The 21,215-nt window shown below is 37.7% G+C and overlaps 5 protein-coding genes across 7 annotated transcripts in view; 3 read left to right on the forward strand and 2 right to left on the reverse strand.

Moving 5' to 3' along the window:
• Window positions 1–3,600, forward strand: part of LOC136250351 (histone-lysine N-methyltransferase Set2-like) — a 10,231-nt gene extending 6,631 nt beyond the window's left edge. The window contains exon 7 of the mRNA XM_066042548.1: window positions 1,912–3,600. Within this exon, the coding sequence (XP_065898620.1) occupies window positions 1,912–3,440 (1,529 nt within the window). The 3' untranslated portion in view covers window positions 3,441–3,600. The remainder of the gene's footprint in view (window positions 1–1,911) is intronic.
• Window positions 3,572–19,287, forward strand: LOC136250352 (nucleolar protein 10-like). Of its 2 annotated transcripts, XM_066042549.1 has the most exons (21): window positions 3,572–3,709; window positions 11,802–11,847; window positions 12,269–12,367; window positions 12,421–12,498; window positions 12,577–12,614; window positions 14,846–14,890; window positions 15,144–15,235; window positions 15,286–15,351; window positions 16,090–16,150; window positions 16,199–16,284; window positions 16,887–16,965; window positions 17,009–17,158; window positions 17,258–17,324; window positions 17,415–17,467; window positions 17,543–17,845; window positions 18,001–18,063; window positions 18,116–18,193; window positions 18,249–18,341; window positions 18,550–18,743; window positions 18,963–19,068; window positions 19,118–19,287. In XM_066042549.1, the coding sequence occupies exons 1-21, from the start codon at window positions 3,644–3,646 to the stop codon at window positions 19,238–19,240; spliced, it is 1,986 nt and encodes a 661-aa protein (XP_065898621.1). In that variant the 5' UTR covers window positions 3,572–3,643; the 3' UTR covers window positions 19,241–19,287. The 2 variants fall into 2 exon arrangements, with proteins under 2 accessions (XP_065898621.1, XP_065898622.1); XM_066042550.1 differs by lacking the exons at window positions 3,572–3,709; window positions 11,802–11,847; window positions 12,269–12,367; window positions 12,421–12,498; window positions 12,577–12,614 and adding an exon at window positions 12,729–14,089.
• Window positions 12,667–13,944, reverse strand: LOC136250359 (uncharacterized). Its single transcript, XM_066042556.1, has 2 exons — window positions 13,568–13,944; window positions 12,667–13,487 (listed from the first exon to the last, which is right to left on the reverse strand). The coding sequence occupies exons 1-2, from the start codon at window positions 13,902–13,904 to the stop codon at window positions 12,760–12,762; spliced, it is 1,065 nt and encodes a 354-aa protein (XP_065898628.1). The 5' UTR covers window positions 13,905–13,944; the 3' UTR covers window positions 12,667–12,759.
• LOC136250358 (uncharacterized) lies at window positions 19,219–21,166 on the reverse strand. The gene is made up of 2 exons (XM_066042555.1): window positions 21,058–21,166; window positions 19,219–20,645 (listed from the first exon to the last, which is right to left on the reverse strand). Exon 2 carries the CDS (start codon window positions 20,641–20,643, stop codon window positions 19,345–19,347), a length of 1,299 nt encoding a protein of 432 aa, XP_065898627.1. The 5' UTR covers window positions 20,644–20,645; window positions 21,058–21,166; the 3' UTR covers window positions 19,219–19,344.
• LOC136250349 (neurobeachin-like protein 1) overlaps window positions 21,131–21,215 on the forward strand; it is a 55,053-nt gene continuing 54,968 nt past the window's right edge. For both annotated transcript variants that reach the window (XM_066042546.1, XM_066042547.1), the window contains exon 1: window positions 21,131–21,214. In XM_066042546.1, coding sequence (XP_065898618.1) covers window positions 21,201–21,214 — 14 coding nt within the window. In that variant the 5' untranslated portion in view covers window positions 21,131–21,200. The remainder of the gene's footprint in view (window position 21,215) is intronic.

A 21,215-nucleotide genomic window follows, 5' to 3' on the forward strand; every position in this document is an offset into this window, starting at 1 on the left:
CTGGGTTTCTTTTAGTTTAGTTACCTCCTAATCATCTTTACCAAGCAAAGTTATAGTGTAAATGTTTGTGTAAGTTTGGTCAGTGTATTGTCAAGGTGTCCTTATTTGTGAATTTTCCCAAGCACATAAACACAAATGGGACCATGTACAAGTGTACTGATTATCAAAGTGTTCTTATTTTGGAGTGTCCATTTTTACAGTTTTTGCTTTATATTGTATATAGCAGCTGCTGATGAGCGTACATGTAGGTTACAGCATTAATGTGTGCTTGTACGGACGGTATTGTGCTTGTTGTTTCATTATGACAGCACAGCTTTGTGATTTAGTGGAGGAATTTTGTGGTGCTTTGCTGGATTAGCCAGCCTGTGGACCCTATTACAGCTGAACAGAGCTAGATGTGGTTGTTTTATTTTATTAAGAAGTTATACATGTGATATTCTGTTAGAGTACTTCAGCATGTCAACTTCATGCATCCATTGATACAAGTTCACTGATCTGAATACATTTGTCAGTGTAACAGTACTAAACACATATGGTTGATGCCAAATTCCCTCACATACCTTATAGTGATATGTACGTGATATGCTTGCAACTCTGTCTATAAGCTATTAATTGCAATTAGGGCTGTGCAATAATAGTAAAACCTATATCTCAATAAGTGACAACCACTTTTATCTTAATAATCGATATTACAGGCGCGTAGCTAGAAATTTTAAATAGGTGAGGTAGACCTTGCAAAACTTATGAATGATACATGCACTCTAGTACACTCAAAATGTGTAGCGTACTTCAGCTATGGGGGGGCATGCTCACCAGGAAAATTTTGAAAATTAAGAATTACAAGATGGAATCTGGAGGTAATTTTAGTCGTGATATTGCAAGGAATGTACATATGGTACGTGTAGCTCAGACCTTGACTTGTGAAGTTTAAGCACTGGAGAAAAAAATAACATGCAAAACATGTCAATCAATCCAGAGAGGGTCTGGGGTATGTTCCACTGGGAAAGTTAGACCATCTGAGATTGATTGTGAGGGCAATTTAAGTAGCAGATCAATTAAAAATTTGCTTAACTGTTGTATTAGGGTGACTGCTCTATTAGAGTATATCGATCTTGCTTGACCAGTTTCTTAAAACCTCAGTAACCTCCTTGAACAGGATGGACTCTTACTATGTTGAATTAAATAGCATATAAACTTTGTTAATGTAAGCTTTCAATGCATCTAAAAGGGTCTAATGTAGCTCTCAGTTCAGTCACCAATATTTGGTGAGGCAGTTGCTTCACCTGCCTACATTGTAGCTACACCTCTGTATTATCTCGATAATGATGTGACATCATAGGACCATTTTGTAAACACAGTTTTTGACATAAAGTAATTAAGTAGTAGTTGTTAAGCCAGAAATTTATCACTTCCCCAATAGTTTGATACCTTTCCCACCTGACTGTGGTTGATTTTCAATAGATCACAGAGATTTATGCAAATTAAGTGACATATAGTGTGTGGATAGCCAGTAATTTTTGCTGTTTTGTAGTTTTACATATAAAATAAATAAATAAATATATAACAAGCTTAAAAAAATGCAATACAGGAAACTGGTACACAACCCAACCGTGCTGGTAGATTGCACCAAACCAGATGTTAATTTTCCATGATTGTGCAATCAGAATGTCAATGCACTGATGGTATCAGAATACAACTAAAAATAGAATTTTGAAATATTCTGACGGTATGTATTGTGCACATCACTGTTACTTTCAGTGGTTGCACCAACTTTTCTCTTTAAGGCATCACAACAAGCACGTCAAGAAATATCATTATCGTTGATAGCTTGTGTTTATCACAGTCTTTTTGTGGCATGCAATTCAGTAATGTGCCTGTACCCTCACATGCACCTTCTTTTATTTTCTTCAGCTCCACAAGTTGATGAACCTGCTGTTGACGAAGCTGGCTTCATAATGGAGGACATTTATGAAGATGTTTCACAGCCAATGGATGTTCCTCCACCAAGGACAGTCGTACCACAACCAACCACACCAAAAGAAGCACCCAAGCCTGACACAATGGCTCCAAGTCTTCCACCACGAAATCCGGGTCAAAAATCTACCACCCAGCCAGAATTACCACCCAACCTTCCCCCGCGTCCGTCTGGTGCTATACCCCCTGCACCCACTGCTACCACCACAGAACCAGAACCAATTATGGAAGAGTTTTATGAAGATATGGACGAAGTTAAAGCTGAGTATGAGAATGCTAAACTACTTGCCAGTGCAGAGCAGCAGTCTTCACCAAAGATGGGAGTTCAAGCACCAAAAACAGAGCTGCCAGTACCAAAGGCTGAAAGTGGAACATCAAAGAAATCACCATTGTTGAAGAAAAAGGAGATAAAGAAAGAGAAAGAAGCAAAGAAAGAGAGTAAGAAAAAAGAGAAGGATAATAAGAAAAAGAAAGAAAAAGAGAAAAGTAAGACGCTTACAAAATCAAAACCAAAGCCATCTGAAGAAACAACTCTTCCACCACGATCAAACACTTTCTCACCAGGAACAGCAGTAGAGGATGAAGAGTATGTTGTACAAGAGTTATCTGCTCAAGATGAAGAAGGTTATGTGGTGGAAGATAAACAACCTGAACCAGAACCGATTGATGATGAAATTTACGAGGATGTCATTGAGCCTCCCCCATCAAAAGAGTCAAAGAAACCACCTGTAACATCTGCCGACCAGAAACCCACCACTCCAGTTGAGAAACCAACTTCCCCTCCTGTCCAGAAACCTACTTCTCCACCTGCAACAGAGAACAAAGTGGCTACTTTACGTGCCAGTTTTACATCACCTTCCGGAGACTCAAAGAGGACACCATCACCTAGTGGTGTAACCTCACCGACTCGTTCTCAGACTGCCTCACCTGGTGGTGTAAAGATTAGTATCAGCTCTACAAAGGCAGAGGCAAAAGCAGACACAAAAACAGAGCCAACAACTGCTGCTGCTACGACGTCTACAGGATCTGCTAGCACAGTGACTCAGCCCAAAACGGTAACTACCATTGGTGGTAGCTTTAACAAGCAGAGGCCTGGTGTGATGAAAGTCAGTGATAGAATGGCCATGTTTCAAAAGCGTCAATCACAATCAGATGCCGTTCTACATCAGGGAACACTTTATCATAAGGCTCCTGGTAGGACTAGATTTAGGCAAGAGTATTGTAAAATTTCTGGCACTATTTTGAGTTTTTATCGAGAGAAAGGAGATGAGAAATCATTTGGCACCTTACCCTTGGAGGAATGTGAGATGTGTATTGTCAAGGAACAATATGAAGGAAGACGATATGTGTTCTCTTTGGCAGCAGGATCAGCTATGGACTTGTTAAGTGCTGAATTCCAGGGTGATCTTAATAAATGGTTAGGAGTCCTCGAGCCACTCGTGAAGAAGTATGTCAAGGAGAAATAACACTTGAACCTTTCATGCATCATCACTCAATTATATACTACTTAGATTTTGTATTCTGTGATTTGTAATTTTGAGTTTTTAGCAATTAAGGTTTTCGCTCCTTTGAATTGTATTTAATATTTTCGTATGTAGAGGAATGTATTAAGTATTTGAACTTGAATTTAAATACGGCACGTGGATGAGTAGTATCGGTAGTAGGCGGCATGCAAGTGATAAACGCGAATGATGTTAAGATTTATAATATCAGCGCGAGCAAGTCTTTGCCAGAGGTGAGTTCTTACTGTTATAGTTGGTTTGAATAATTTAAAAGTTCAACGAAGTTTCCGGAGTTTGTCCGTGTGCTTTGTTAGTCGTGTGTAGAGTACAAGCAGTACAGTTCAATAGTTTGTATCGTTTGCTACTAGTTTTGGTTTGTAGTCGATGTTTCAAGCAAAGAACCCAGTTTTGGCATTTAAAATGTACTCATTTATGTTCTCTGCTGTGATCTTACTGACATTGATAGTATCCTATAAACACTTATAAGGCATCATTTATACTGGTTCTTGTGCCGCCTTTCTCTGTCAGTCAAATTTTGGATCTAATGTATTTCTACATAACTTTTTAATCAAATATATTGAAACCTGAAGCAGGCAAAATTTATGTGTATGAGATGGCCACTTTGTTTTAGCATTGGTGGCTAAGCCATAGTATTGGGTACTACCTTTGTATTACATACAGTAGGGTTTCCAATGGAAAAGTCGATGTCTTCAAACCAACTACTGTTACATATTGGACTAAGTCTCACTTGAGTTGCAGTGGCAGTAAAATTCTAGTGCCTTCTTGGGTTGGAAATCGATCAAAATATCTGCAAATCATGAGATTACAAGCTTTAACTCCTGGAAACGATGGTCTTTTATCACAATACTGCACTTCAACCTTCCCGGTGGTTTGATTGGTGAAGCATGATTACTGTCTTTCTGGTGATTCAACACTAGATGTCTTGTTTAGTAGTGTTTAAAATTTTAACCATCGATGTATATAGTGACATGATTTTGGTCTTTACTCAATTACATGAGCCTTAAATTGGTTACTCTAAATGCCTATTAGTTCATTTTACAGCTCCTAAACAAATTGTTGTTACTAGTTATATTCTTAAAGTTGTTTTACACCAAGAATTCTGATTTTTAAGTAGTTGAGAGAGCAGGTGATCAGAAAAGGCATTTTGGGAGAATTTTGTCCAGTATCAAGCTCACCCAGATGGTTAGTAAGTTTGGAATTTAACCATACTTGGTACGTGACTTCTTTGTTGATGGGTGCTACTGTGGTGCTAGGTAATTTTGGCTATTATTCATTTGGTCTTTGTGGACAAAATACATTTTGGACCCCAAAATCCTGTCTAAATGATGCACTGACAGCTTCACCAATCAATCCACCAATACTTTTTGATGATAATTTGGTGACAGAGGAAGATTGAAGTACAGTATTGTGATAAAAGATCATCATTTCCGGGAGTTACAGCTTGTTATTTCCAGATATTCAATTGATTTCCAAACCTAAGAAGGCACTAGAATTTGCTGCCACTGCGACTGTATTTAAGTGTGATTTAGCCCAACATGTAGCAGTAGTTAGCAAAAGATGTCGATTTTTTACATTGGTTACCCTAATAAAGATGTTGCAAAGGATTTCTTTTGTGACATTTATAATACTATCATTTACATCACAATCTACCAAGCCTACTGATAATGGCAATTGATCGATTATAAGTAACAGTCATGATATAATGATAGTACGCAATCATGCTATCATAATAAATTATACATATCTGCACTACAACAAAGTGAACAGTTGCCGATTGTCTGAGGTTAATAATCAACAGTAATGTTTATGGTTGTCTAGTTAGGAGTGTACTGGACTGAAACTGATTTGCTTTTCAGCCATACAATAAACTGTTACAATATTGTGGTGTCACCTAATGTATCTCATAATAAGTGTGTGGAGTGTGCCATATGCTTTCTGAAAGAATTTTCCATTTTTCAGTATCCATAAACACTAACTTCTGCACTATTACATATGATTCAGTTTGATTTATTTGTACTTTGTGTATGTAATATATTTTCTGAAAGGATTTTCTGTTTTTCAGTATCAACAATAATGTACTTTAAACATTCACTATTACATATGAGACAGTTTGGTTTATTTATTAGACATTCAACATACAGCAGAACCACAATGTGAATTATCAATGGCCCCATTTGTATTGGTGCATGCACACACGATTATACGTACTCCTGAAATAGGGATGCCCTAGTAGGAAGGACACTTTAGCATGATTTAAAGGTGTGAGGTATTTCACTGTAATCTGAAATACCATTACTCAAGCATTAAGTGTAGCTATACAACAGTACACTACTACATTTCAGTCAGTTTGTCCTTGGACATTTAGTATTGATATCAGATGCTATTGTCTGTGAATTTTTAGAAGCCAAATAGAATGCACAAGCAAGGGCAGCATGTAAACACACTAGACAATGTATAGAGGCTATTTTAAAACTCCTACGTATTTAAACTAGTGCTGGGCGGTTTTGAAAAATAGCAAACGGTATGCCTTCCATAAAAAGTATCACAGTATTACGGCTAAGTGTGCCGCATACAAAGCTATCATCCGGCCAACTCTAGAGTATGCTGCAGTTGTATGGAATCCCCATAATTTGGGAGATATCCAACTACTAGAGTCCCTACAAAAGCGGCCAGCTCGATGGATCTGTGGGAGTCACTGGAGTCCATCTACCAGCTCTTGGACCATTTCTTCGAATGATTGTTGCTCCCAACTTCACCTTCCTTCTCTCCAGTCAAGACGAAGTTTCCTTTCGGTCAGTTTCCTCAATGACATATATCACCAGCAGACATCTATTACATTTAATAGTCACTGTTCATTTAATTCCATAGCATCTACCAGAAGTCAGCATCTTTCACTAGTCCCTCCACAGTCCACCATTAATTCTAGGAGATATTCTTTTTTTGTCAACACAGCTTTCTTCTGGAACACTGTGCCATTACATATCCTTGAAGACAGTAATCGAAAGTCTTTCCGGCATCACCTTTATAATTACTTATGTGTCAAGTAACTTCTTAATCACTGTTTTGTTGTGTACTGTTTAGTTTGTAGTGTACTGTAGGTATACGTATGTTTGTTTTTTGTAGGCGGACACCTTGAACAGGCTTTGCCTTTGTGTATGCCTTCCTTTTTGGTAAATTGATAATAATAATAATAATTTACTAAATATCACGGTGTTACTAAATATCACGGTATTACTAAATATCACGGTATTACTAAATATCACAGTATTAATGTAAAAGCCATTGGTATTAACAAGAGTTAATATCTTGGTATTAAAGTAACTGCCATTTACCTCAACAAAAGCACCAAATACCCATGGTAGCTCAGCAAGCCTCAGGTACAAATTACCACAAACAAACTTATTTACATAGTTTGGTTAGCTGACTACATCAACACTTGCCTACAAACATTGTCACATGACTGGTTACCTTCTAAATATGGGATGAAACAAGCCCACAGGGAGGCCATAGTGCCCAGACGGTATGGCGGTTTTTAAAAAAAAAAATAGGTGGTATCAAAACCAGTAGACTTAAATATCACAGATTACTAACAATACTGGTATATCGCCCAGCTCTAATTTAAACAAGTACAAGAAAAATTAGGTTTTATTAGGGATCACAGAAATAAAAAGTAATGAAACAAGGGAGGTTGCCTATACTCAGGGGGGTTATGACAAGCCCACATCAATTCGTAATGGAATTACGTAAGGCCCTTAGCGCTACTAAAATATATTCAAAAGAAACAGATTCTTCTACCTCTCTATAGGGGTATATCCAACACAGACGATTGTTTGTGGTTGTTTGATAAATGCGGAGAGCGTTAGGGGTGAATTGGTGATTGTCATGTGTCGTTGTTTCGGAATGCTGATTTCTTCATAATGGTTTTGTATTTCTTCACGAAAATCACACCTTCGTAAAGTACAAACACTGTAGAACTCTAATATCTATCTAACCTTGTCGAACCTCTTCATCGATATTTTGTACAGTAACCATTCGCTCACTTGAAATATTTTCAAGCATCACTTAAGTGCATTGCGTAATGTACATCAGTTCACATGGGCTTGTCCTACCTCCTCTGGCCTATACCTGCAGATATACTAGTGGACATTAATCCCTACATTTATTTCTATGATTCCTAATTGAACTTTAAACTCCTAATTTTTCCTTATACTTGTTTGTTGACATAATTATGACTGGAGAATTAGCCTGCGCATACTGGATCAAATAATGGCACCTGACTGTACATTCTAAACAAATTATGTGCGCCCCACTAATCAAATACTGAAAAGTGAAATGGCCATTTCACTTCGTTTTCTATGTTTTGCTTGTTATACAGTGCTACAAAACAAAGAACAGTACAAGAAGCACCTTTGCAATCAATCCAGTTGATACCGCTTTTAGTCAGCTATTATGCGCTACCCAAAAATCAACACTGAAGTGGTAATGGAGAAAGAAGCAGGACACCAAGGAAGACAAAGGTAAGTCCATGATGCATCCTGCAGTAAGCAAAAAGGCACGTCTTGGGCCTAGGTGGTGTTGAACAGTGAAGAAGTCAAGTCCATAATGTTAATAACTGTAGTTGAGCTTTTTTTTGGCTGAAGGCATTTGTTAGGGTCACTCTGAAGGCATGTTGACTTTGCCTAATCAATACTGTCACCCGTTGTGAAGGAAGCATGAGGGTGGTTTCTGAGGTGATATTTTTGGGCAGAAAAGTGCAAACCTCATGATCCCTAACATATGGTACTACCATACTGTATGATGTACCTGTTGGGTAAACTCAACAGGCCTGGCTCCATATATTGTTAGTAGAGAGATAACCCATCGTATTGGACTAACAATTCATGATGCTAAAGTGTCTGTTGTAAAATCTGTTTACTGCGAACACCTTAGAATCAATCTTGATCATTTTTGAGAGTGGTATTCTCTTTTGAAGATTAATATGTACATGGACATATTCATACATTGTTAGAAGATTATTTTGTTGGCAACTTTTAACTTAGACTAACATGTGTTTGACAATTTAGTTAATATGCAGTAGTTTATATTTACATGGTTATCGCACTACTACCAACATTGCAATTCATTCTAGTGTCATGTGATGTAGTAGCTAATATTTGCCGTCCTCCTCTAGTCTCATTTTCAATGGCCAGAGCGTCACTCATTACTGACAAGTTCTCACCTGAAGTCACTGTGGTGTAGTCATGCTGAAAACACAATTAGATATAAAGTTGATTTGCTTCGAATGTTATGTAAAATTAAGTGAAGATGAAAGCACCGTGCACAGTAGTAGCCACAAATTTGTGTCCACTTTAAGGTGCAAAGTGCAACGAAACTGTGTATTGCTGTACTGTTAATTTACTTGATTAGACGTTGTTGTAATTCTCTAAGGAATGCAATGGCATCCCATTGTAGCTTTGGGAGTGACTGCAAACAGCTGATCCAGAATGGTCATTGTTAGAATCGATACCTGCTTCAACAGAGATACACCCTATTGAGCTGGCTGATGTGCCCTACTCAAGAGTACATATAGCAAATAGTTGTAATCTTGCCATACTTTGTGTAGACGTCACAATTGTATTGAAGCTGAAAATCTTCACTATAGAGTACCCCTCAAAGTCAGTTTTTGACAAGCATGCATGTTATCACCATATGATATTTCAAATAAATCTTCGTGTAGTCTTTAAAATGTAAAACTTTTGCAATTCAGACTATATGGCAATCACCACTATGGCAAGCCATAAAGTCCATTATGAAAGTACACTACACTGAAACTCTGTATTGATGGGGAATGTATCAGGGCCAAATTTATGACTACAAAGTTAAAAGCATCACAGGTGACATGCACTCCATTAGTCTGAGAGCTATTATCACCACTTTTAAATAGCAGTCATAGATTACATACTTATGCAGATGACAACTTTCAATTTCCATTCACAACCTATTGATAATGAATGACTTGTACACTAAGTGATTTGTAGCTTCCAACAAATAGCACCGCCAATAAAATTAGTTTCCAGTTGTAAAACAGTAAACACTCTTAACTTCAAGGGTACCAAATGCAGAGAACATGTGAGCGAATACTCATCTGCGCTACAAATGTTTTTTAATAGCATTCTCTCAATGGCAAGGCCATTTTTCCTCATTGGAGGGACACAATTGCATATACTGCTCATAAGGCATTCTACTCTGCCTCCTCAATCAAAACGAACCAATATATTTTCATAACTTTAAAAGAGTCACCAAATCTTCATTCTTTAGTTGTATGTTCAATTGTTTTGTGTGTATTTGCAACTTGTGATAATGAGATTGGCAATATAAGAAATAAGCTGGTGTTCTAGTGTTATAGGTGGTGTAATTTCTGAACTGTATAGGTGGCAAAAATATGATCCTTTGGGATACACAATAGTTAACTTTAAATTCAGAGATGTCATTAGCCTTATTCTAAGAAACACAAGCTGTGTTGCATGATTTCGAAGTCATTTAAAAGTGTATCTAAAAGAAAAGTAGTATTTCACAAGTACCAGATCAAAATTTGTTGCAGCTGTTTTGAGATTTATATGTCATGTTTGTTTTTAGCAACCTTACAGTGATTGGTCAGTTTATTCAACAATTTTAATGGCCAGTCCCCAATCCACATGTTGCTTTCTGCATTTGGAGGGTTTCTTGAAACTAAAAGTTAGCTTTGTGATGTTGGGTCACGTCACTGTAATTGTAGTATAAACACTGCCATTTGTTAGAATAAGGTATAAACACTCCCTGGGCCCCTAGAGTCATTTGCTAGACATATAGTTGTGACTTTTAAAGGTAGTGACGCACCAATGAAAGGTTTTACTGATTAGAATTGGCCTGTATTTGGGGTGATATGTACAAGTTGAGCTGGATCCTGAGAAACAGTTAAAAATTAAAAGTGGATTTTTCTCAAGAGAGTAAAAACCTCAGCCAACCAGATGATTATGGTGATAGCAAAGGTGTCAACAACAGATATGTATAGTTTGACTCCAGTACAAGTTCGGGAAAGGGCTGTAATAGACATTGTATTTTTATGGCTTTCCCATAGGAAATGTATGGTGAAAATTTTGATTGGCCGTAAATATTATGTCAGACATTTGAACCAAAAGGTTATGAATTATGTTTAGCGGGTCGAACAGTACTACAAGTGTGCCAAATTTTAAGATCATATGCAATTGCATCCATGAGTTATTAAATGTTTTTGAGGATTCAGCTTAACGCGTACATACTATAATAATAACTGCTTCAATGTTCATATTTACTCATTTTCTGCAAGTATGGACTATGGATGTCACAGTATAGATTAACAATTTTTGTCTTGAATTTATTAAATCTGCCAAAACATCTACCAGTTCTATGACAATAGCCTGGTCAAGGTCAACTGCAGTATAATATTTTCTACCGAAATGATGCAAGCTCTATCTTCCCCTACCAAACTTCCTGCATGCATATGCAGTGTATGTAGCAATACACTTGAAATCACAAGTTAAATTGTTAATAGTTTGACATTGGAAGATTTTGTGGTTTCTTGTTTCAGGTTGCTCTACACCTACTGTAGTATAAACTTTGCAGCAGTTTTATGGACAGCTACAGCAAATAACCACCTAATTTGTGAAGTTTAAGTCTTTAAAAATTTGTGCCGTATGGATATGCTGTAAGCTGATGATAGAAAACAGCAACTGCTGAAGCAGCATTGTGTAGCTTGCATGGCCTTGTGATCAGATCTTATAAGAAAGAAAAATGCCCCAGGTGTGTATATCCCTGGATGAATATGTCACATCTTATTGGTGACATGTCTGGTGGTCTTCCCATGGCATAGCTGTGGATTCCTGTGGCATTCCACAGGATATTAATAGAAGGTTTAGTTCCTATTGAGGGATTTCTGATGATTAATTAAGTCCCCCTTGCTGTATGTATAATCTTGGTGTCCTGGAGTGATGTTACCTCAGCTTTTGTCATTTACACAATACTGAGCAAGGTGACTCACCTGCTGATGGTGAATAAGTGTAGCAGTCACTTATACCACCTCATTATAGTGACCATAACGGGTGTCTCATGTGCCTGAATCACCATTTGTCTTGATTGCTAGGCATTCAGATTAAATGTTGTATAAGAAATCTATTATAGTCAGTGGCTTTAGGGTGGAGAGTGCAATTGTACTAATTGTTCTTAATATCAACCATGTTTGTACTGGGATATATGTGTAGGCCCAACTTAATGTACACTAGCTTACATGGAATATAATTTCATTTGTAGGGAATATCAGACAGAAAGAAGCGAACACTGTTGAAAAATGACATTGGTATGTGAACCACACTTCATAATATACTTATATATGAAGTGTCTGGTATCTGTTTCAATAAGCACACATGAATCCCCTTAGCCAGGTGGACTATTTCTCTACACCCCATTAAGGTCTTGGTTGATGGGAGTCAGCCTAGGGAGTCGTTATGTCTGAGTGGTGTAGGGCTATATGAAGTAATTAAGTTTCACTATCAAGCAGCATGCTGTGCACATCACACAATGAAAGACAGAATGTCACCTTGATTTGTAAAGAATCCCTTGTATGTTATCACTTAATATGTATGGCTTTGTGTGTGTCTGTATGTACCAACATCCTTGTGTTTTTATTTCACCATTCTCTTTTCCTTCTTAGCATTTTCCTATTTTTGTTTTGTTCTTGTCAAGAAGTTGAGATTTACTTTAAATATTTTGTTGATTAGATCTCCGGCGACGTATCGAGTTACTTCAAGATTTCAGTATGCCAACATCTTCTTCGTGCATTAAGGTGTCTACAGACAGCCAAAATGTGATTGCGACAGGTCCTAACTCTATCAGTGGTGCATGTACGATGGCTTCTAATTTATACCTGTAGGGATTTACGTGCCACGGGTGAGATGCTATGATGTTAGCCAACTGGCAATGAAGTTTGAGCGATGCTTCAATTCTGAAGGTAAAGGAAGGATGAACTAGCATATATAGGCTTTTATTTGCACGTGTGTAACCATAAATTGTTGGTTTTCAATTTCAGTCGTCCAGTTCCACATCCTTTCTGATGATTATTCAAAGGTAAAAGAATAGCTATTACACACATTATATAAACCGCATGTTATATAAACCATACACTACGATCACAGTTTATACATATAAATTTGCATACATACATATAATGATTATATACGTAATTATGTACAAAAATAAAAAAAGGATAGATTTAGAACTTTTCTTTTATAGAAGTTAGTATTTTCTTTGGTCCCACCTTAGGCTTTACATACTTGGGGACATTCTGTAGCCGATGCAGTAGGTCACGTTCTTGACGATGCCATGTAATTGGAGGGTACGGCAGAAACATCTGCGGCACTGCTTGCCTGTGTTCTGTGCCTTCCATCACTATCACAATAACACGTTTGTTGTTCAAGTTATTTTGACAGACCAGTTCAGTTGATAATAAATGATAGTCCATAGAAACATGGCTTGATCTGTTGTAGCAGTTTGCAACATAGCCTTTGCTGCCAATTAGCAAGATGTATTCAGCTTTTGAATAGTGAAGTTCTGTCCATTTCTGTTCTCCCATTGTCTCAATGTCATTCTGGCAGTGGTCCCTGCAATACGCTGTATATCCATTGCTGTTTAGCCACTTCGCCAAGTCAAGAACTTTTTTATGATGGCCGGGATCGTCCTTGTAATACGATATGAATACAGTGTCTTTTACAGCTGGAGTAGGACGATATTCCGGATACGTGCTGCTGGACTCTTTCTGTAGCTCGCATTCTTCAGCAGGCGCTGTTTTGTCTCGCGTCTCTATCGTTACTTTCTTTTCTGCTGCTTGGGTTGGCCATAAATCTACAGTCTCGTCTTTTATGGAGCTAAAGACGAACTTTTCCCACTCTGGTTGTTTCGACTTTGAGCGATACGATTCCATCGCTTCTTCAAATGACCCGTCTGCAATTCACACACATTTATAAAAACTCGATTAATATATTAATAACTAAATTGAAACTGAAAATTCCACACTTAGTTACCTTCAATGTTTTTGTCTTTGCGGATGAGGTCGATACAAGCCTGTAAATCTAAGGAGAGCAAGGCAAACAACAGCTTTTTTACCGAGGCTCCCGTATCACTTCTTTCCCACAACTCGAGGACCCATCGTGTTTTATCTCCACGAGTATTGTCCGCGGCGATGTTGTCAATAATGAGAGGGGAAAAGCCGACAACTCCTGCTAGTGCTCGCCAGTCTGTTGCAAACGCCGGGGAAATTGCGTTGAGACGAAGTGACAATACCCGAACAGTTTCGTTAGATAAGGTTGAGAGGATTTGTGTCGTATCTAAGTCAACGTGACCACGGTCATCCATCGCCATGCGGTTAAACGATCAAAATGGTCGCTTCCTTTTTCCGTTCTACGTATTTGCACGTGACCGCGCTTTTACTAGCAGAAATAATACCTTATAGATAGATTGAAACCTAAACTTTGTCGAATTAACTTCCATATGGAGCTACAAAAAAACAAGCAAGCTGTTTTAATTTTATAGCTAGATTCACTAAGGTGCTTTGTGTGTATGTGTGTGTGTGTGTTCATGGATGCATAAAGACTTGATTCTGCATGCTGATTGTGTGGCCTATAATTTGTTTACTTTGCACTGGAAATATTTACACCAGTGTGGGTATGTGTCCATATATGTGTGGTGTGTTAATTTGTATGTAGGATCTGGAAAAAAAAAAAGTTTTCATATTAAAGCTGGACTGTAAATTACTGCATGGGTTCAAATTGGGTACTTCATCTCAAAGTAAAGAATATACACCTGACAATAAAGTGCTACTCAATTTTAATGAACACCACAGTCTATATACTAGATTTTTGCAAGTGAATATTCCAAAACTATAAGCCGGGTTTCTGTACTCTCGCCACTACTATAACCATCATCACATCTGGTGGATGCACTAAGAAGAATCACCCGATCAGGTTTAAAACCACTACTTCTATACTGCTAAATAGAGAAACTCCAGTTAATTTTTTCTTGTTTTGAGTTTATGTAAAGTGATTAATACAAAGGGCTTTGATCGTTACCAGTATATACAACTTGAGAGTCATGTTACAAAGAGTATAAAATTCTTTGCATTTGTTTTCAACTCGTGATTGTCAAAGTTATTGTAATCCACCGCCAAACTGACCAAAGTAAAAGTGAAATGGGAATTAGTTTATATATTTCTCTGGACATACCAAGAATTGTTTATTCTAAGATATATTTCCTTTTTGAGTGTTATGCATTTGTTGGTCAATAATTTTGCTATTGTTTTTTAGATAGTGTTTCTTCATGCAGACCGTCATGTTGAATTTCACAATCAGGTGTGTCCTATATTCACAGCTAAATAAGTTTTCAGAGATTCATGTAATGTATCAAAGTGGAACCTCTTCAAAGATCAATAGGAACTCTAATATAACTCCATACATTTTTCCAAATAACAGATTTATAACTGAAACTTGGTAAAGAGGTTCTGCGATGATTGCAATAGCAGATTTTTGTATGTGTTGTATATCATTTGTGAATCATACCAACAACTTGTCTATATGCAATGCGTGATCATTTCTATCGTTACAGAACGGCTACTACTATCGGACAAGGATGCCCAAGGCAGGTCGTGACATGGCCTACCACTATTCCCAGTGTGACCTATACTTAGCTGGAACAAGGTTAAATGATATTGTCTGTAGTACATTCGATGACTTCTTGTCATGTATAGCCCAGAAGTGTATCGGTTGAATTTGGAGCAAGGAAAATTCCTGTCATCACTAAAAACGCAATCCAAGTAAGTCTTACCAGCTGAACTGAACAAATTATTCACTACCAAAAGTAGCTATAGAAGGAAATTATATTTGCACTAATGCAATTTAGTGCACCATAGAGTTTGTACTATGTAGAGAATATAGTACATATCTATTGCCACCTGTCAGGTTCAGCTGAGTAATAGGTGGTTTGCTTATTGGTAATTTTAAACATTTCAACAAGGTTTCTCTGTAAATTACCTCTGCATGTTAAATTGGATTATGTGTGTTGTCCCATGACATTTTATCTACATAAGTTACGATGGGAGGAGCTGGGAAAGACGTTCCCAGAAGTTATGTAATATAATTACTGGTGGTTGAAAGTGGTTGAAAGTGAAAAGATCATTATATTTTATTTTGATGTGTTACGGCCACTTAAGGTAAAAAATAAACCATTTAAACACATCCAATAATCTGGTGCCACATCCCAAGAATGCCACCAAAGTGTTTCTATTGCTCAGTCAGCTGATATGTTTAAGAAACGATTTCACCATGTGCATGTCTCGTGATAGGTCTGACTCATTCTGTTGGCTTAGTAGAACATCTTGTTGAATTGAAATGTCTTGGACCAAAGCTATGCATCAGTAAAGCCTTGAGTCACCATTATTCTTTTTTTTCTTGGAAGCTTTCTTTAAGAAGTTTCTGTATTAAAGCTATTTAACATAATGATATATTTGTGTTGCTGTAATTGATGGATTATATGTTTATTACTATATTTTCAGTTCTTGTAATGTTTTGGAATTAAATGATCATCATCATTTGTTGGCTGTGGGCACAACAGATGTGAGTGTGTCTGTGTGTGCGTGTGTGTTAGTCCACCTGATATTACAGGGAAGGGTAGAGTGCTGGGATCCAAGATCACCAAAGAGAGCTGGACAATTTTCATTATCAGCACTCAGTATGGACTTCTTGGAAGAGTGAGCAGAATAAGAGGGAGGGGCTGTATTGTTGCTCCCATGTGCTGCAGATCAGCATGATGCAGAGTCTAAACTAGTCTTGCATGTTGAAATATTATTAATAGCAAATTGATTTTTTTTTTCTTTTTGTGTGTTAATTTTGTAAATGGTTCTAGTATGAAGTGTGATTGTATGGGACAGAACATGTTCTACAATTAATTAAGTTGTTTGGAAAATGACTTAGATTTGAAATTAAGAGCATTAAAAACTATTAACTGCAAATCAGTGGTGTGAGACTTTCCAAAACTTATTTTACATGCAGTCTTGTAATATTCTTTTACATAACCAGACTACTTGTTTTTACAACTTTTCTGCCACCTTGCATGTTCACCACTGCCAAGAAACATAGCAATTTACTAAATTAAATTCAAGGCATAGGACAGTTGGTGGTCTGAAAACTTTGAAACTTTTATTTGGATGTAGGTCATATGATGTTGTCTGACCTACACTTTAACAGTTTAGCAATTTGACTATTTCTAGTTGACTTTGTTTGCTAAACCTGCTGTAGGTCTTGATGTTGCAGCTTCCTTTAAAGGTTATTTTTATACCTTTTTATTACACAGTGTCGGAGAGCTACCCGGCATCACAGCTCTATCATTCAGGGACACTCTTAACTTGGCAGTAGGCACTGCCACTGGACAGGTTCACAGTGTGCTGTTGTGTAGTGTTGATGTTGTTATTGTAGGTGTTGTTGTATGATATAAGATCATCTCAACCTTATGCTGTCCGAGATCACAATTCTGGACGACCAGTCCGGTCAATCGCCTTTCAAGATGAGCTTGATCTTGTGCTAAGTGCTGATACTAAACTATTGAAGATTTGGCACAGAAAAGATGTAGGTTTATTTATAAAACTTGCACATCTAGTCTATAGCATCTGTGTTGTGTGTATCTTTGTGTAAAAAAACAAATCGTTGTGTGTTTCTCTTCTCTAGTGTGCCCCATATGCTGCTATTGAACCAGAATCAGACATCAACCAAATGACCTACATTAAAGACACAGGTTAGCTACTACTACTACTTTTGAGTTTATAATTTTCATATGTGAAGATTCTAAATATTTCATAAGATTGCTTACTCTTCATTGTTTCAGGTTTAATCTTTATGGCTACTGAAGCTCCAGAGATGCTTAGCTACTATATTCCAGTAAGATCACTGCTAAATACATGTAATGTACCAGATGAAAGTAAACTGATTTTTTTGTGTTACTTCTCTATCTAGTCCCTCGGTCCTGCTCCACGATGGTGCTCATTTTTAGACAACCTTCTTGAAGAGCTTGAAGAAAATAACGTAACTGTGTATGACGATTACAAGTTTGTTACTGCTAAAGAGTTAGAGTCACTTGGACTGACCAACCTTCTTGGCACAAACCTATTGCGGGCTTACATGCATGGCTATTTTATGGACATGAAACTATATCACAAAGTGAAGGCCATTGTAGAGCCCTTTGCCTATGAGGAATACAGGAAGAATAAGATCAGGGAAAAGATTGAGGAACAGCGAGCCACAAGAATCAGACGAAAGGTAAAGCTCTATTCTACTTAACAATCTGTCAATATGTACACTCTACATGATCAGTTCAAGGTGTCCATATTATACATGTTATGATTAACTATTGGTTTATGTGTTGGTATTCACTAACATGTTTATCTTACTAAACAACATAATATTTTTCTTAGAAGTTGCCCAAGGTTAATAAGCAGCTTGCTGAGAAGTTACTGGATGGTGAAGAAAAGGAACCGGTTAGAAACTGTTTTTGTTTGTATGTGAGTAATGGTGATGTTATTGTTGTAGACTGAAAATCCGTTAGGAGATGATCGGTTTAAGGAAATGTTTACAAACCCAGACTTTCAAATTGATGAGGAAAGTGAAGTAAGTTGTTTACACAAACATGTTTATCTCACTAACCTGCGAACTATGTGTTTAGGAATACAAGTTGTTGTACCCAACATTAGCCAAGAAAGCTCAGCGCAAGGAGAAAGAGAAACAATTATTAATGGATGAATTTGAAGAAATTAATGTACGTAAAGCACACACATATCCTTTGTAGCAGAAAAATGTTGACAAACGTGTGGTAGAGAATATTTAGTAGACAGCCAACACATAAAAATCTTCAGTGTCTCAATCATTTCCCTATGAGTACAGATTCACCATTGTCATCATTTTCTGCTGCTGTAATGTATTTAACTTAAGAAAAATACTGTAACAATCAAATAATTGTCATCTAGGATGTTGGTGAAGAAGAGATTGAAGGCAAAGCAAGTTCAGATGAAAGCAGCAGCAGTAGCGATGATGGACACACATTTTCTCAAAGAAATACATCAAGAGTACAAACTGCTCAGCCCAAACTTTACCAGCTGAAGCGAGGGGCTACCTACCACCCTCCTAATTCCTCACAGGCCGCTTCACTTAAAAGTAGCAGGTTAGTGTTGGGTTTGATGTGGTAGATGATGTGATATGCCCAAAAGGGTTCCTATTTCATGTTTTTCACAAGGAGAGCCCTGTTTGTAGCCTTTAGATGTTTACGCTTCACATACAGCCATTCAAAGTCACTAGGTTTTGCAGCAATTTTTTGGTATTCTGAGGTTTACTGATGACATATTGTTAGTCACTCCAATAGATAGTATGTTTATATTGTCAGGTACACATTTGGACAGTTACTAGAACAACAGGAATCACAACAGGATAGTAGTACTACTGTTAGAGGGACAGTATATGGCAGCAAGGAGATTGCTTTTAAACTGAGTGTAAGAACTGAGGTTTTAAGTAAGCAGGTCAACTTTGTCATTCTATTAGAGCGGGGATGATGACCGAAGAAAAAAACAACAGCTAGAACACAAGACAGAGAGAAAGAAACTGCGAAGATCGGCTCATAAAATTTTACCCAAACACAAACGTAAACTTCTAAAAAAGAAATAATTTTATGAATTATTACAAGTAACCAATAAAAACATGTTTGTCAGTAATGAGACAATATTCAAATACAGTACTCAACAAAAAGCTTGTATACTGCATGTGCATAGTCACTTGGATCCCTTTACAACAGGCTTCAAGGCATTCATCCATTGCTTCATTTCACCAGCATTGAATGCTCCAAAGAAGTCTCGAGATGAGCCGGCAGTTAACTTGAACACATTTTTCCTCTCCCACTCTTCACTAGCAACAGCCAGGTCACATTGCATTGTGTTTATGGTGAAGTATGGCTTTGAATCGTTTTTGCTTTTGAACAATTTCATGCTGTTTCCTTCAAGTTCACAATGCTCCTCGTGGTATTTGCTACGACCGGGTGGTTTGTGCCAAAGTAAACCTTTCATTGTCAACACATCTCCAGGCTTCTTTGTCCCCTGGAAGCTCCTTGTGAGTGTATCAACTGTACCTTTTTCTGGACTTGTTGCATCAGCAGCAACATTTGGAGGTGGCCAAGATTTCTTCTTTTCTAAAGTGTTTGTTTTTGTTGCAGTGTCTGGTGGTTTCTTTTCTTCAGTTTCTATATCTTTAAATTTCTGTGCCAACATTTCAAATTTCATTTTTTGGTAATCAGCAGCAAGACCCCTTTTCTTTGGCTGTTGTTCTTTGTTTCCACTCTGCTGCAGTTGCTTCTGTCTCTCAGCAATAGACGCAGGCTTTTCTACTGGCTCACTAGATACCATGTCATCATAAAAATCAGTGACTGCGGGTATGTTAGGTTGTTTGGGCTTGTTCAAGTCTAGATCCTCCATTTCTTCATAAGATCCACCCCCTTCATCTTCAGGTGGTGCATTTTGGTATTGAGGCCTTAAATCTACATCTTCCATCTCTTCATATGATATACCCTCATCTGCAGGGTTGACATTCTGATAAGGTGATTTATTGACATATTCTGATGATGGTCTTTCACTTGGTGGTGCATGCCTTGGTGGAGCTGGGGGCTGCATTGATGTAGGCCTCTGACCTCCTTTGTTAGCCCAACCAGGGATAGTATTAGTGGATTGCTTTGCCTTTGATTTGTCAAAGCCAAAAATGTCACCCTGGCCATCCACGTCCTCATACTCTTGATCACCAGTGTCTGGTGGCTGGCTGGGTGGGCCTGGTCTTTGTTCAACTGGATCCCAATTATCGTACTCGTCTTCTACTATTGGAGGTTTTTCTGTGGGCTTGTTGTCACCTTCAGTCCAGTCATCATAAAGGTCTTCAACAACAGGAGGGGGAGCATTTGATGGCATGTTTGTGTTGACATAGTTAGCAGCAGGGCTAGTTGTGGTGTTGACATAGTTAGCAGCAGGGTTAGTTGTGGTGTTGACATAGTTAGACTCTGGTTGCTTCTGCTTTTTCTTTCGAAACATTGCTATATAGAACACAGAGCCATACTGATATTTTCATGATGTCAGAGGGGCACACTACACTCTCTCTCACTGCACACACACGCACGCACACTGACTGACCAGATACATGCTTTGATTGTATGATTATAACTTTGGAGACAAAATATAGACCATACATTGTTTCAAATAATAAAGCTCTTAGCATTGCTCCCTTAGTTTGTCCCTCTCAGCTTAGTCCATCACGTGTACAGGCAAGCTACTAAATCCCTCGCATAAACATTACTGTGTATATGGTGCATATTATTTGTCAGAAATTGAAATTGTTTGCATACTAGCCACACCCCTTGTTGTTTCCACACGCAACGAATAACTGCATCATAAAACAACGTACACGCATCACACATTGTAGGAGATGCATAATGTTTCGCCACTTACCTATAATCGTAAAGTGACACCAGTGGTCACAGGTGTAAACTAGGTGATAACAAACGCGAGAATTGGTTATCTACGTAAATCAATTCTGCTTTGGTGAGCGTTATTTAGATGTTTGGCAGGGGTGACGAATCAGACTCATAATCATGAGCATCCGAAAG

The sequence above is a fragment of the Dysidea avara genome, chromosome 3 (genome assembly GCF_963678975.1).
Source record: "Dysidea avara chromosome 3, odDysAvar1.4, whole genome shotgun sequence".
In the NCBI taxonomy this organism is placed as follows: Eukaryota; Metazoa; Porifera; class Demospongiae; order Dictyoceratida; family Dysideidae; genus Dysidea; species Dysidea avara.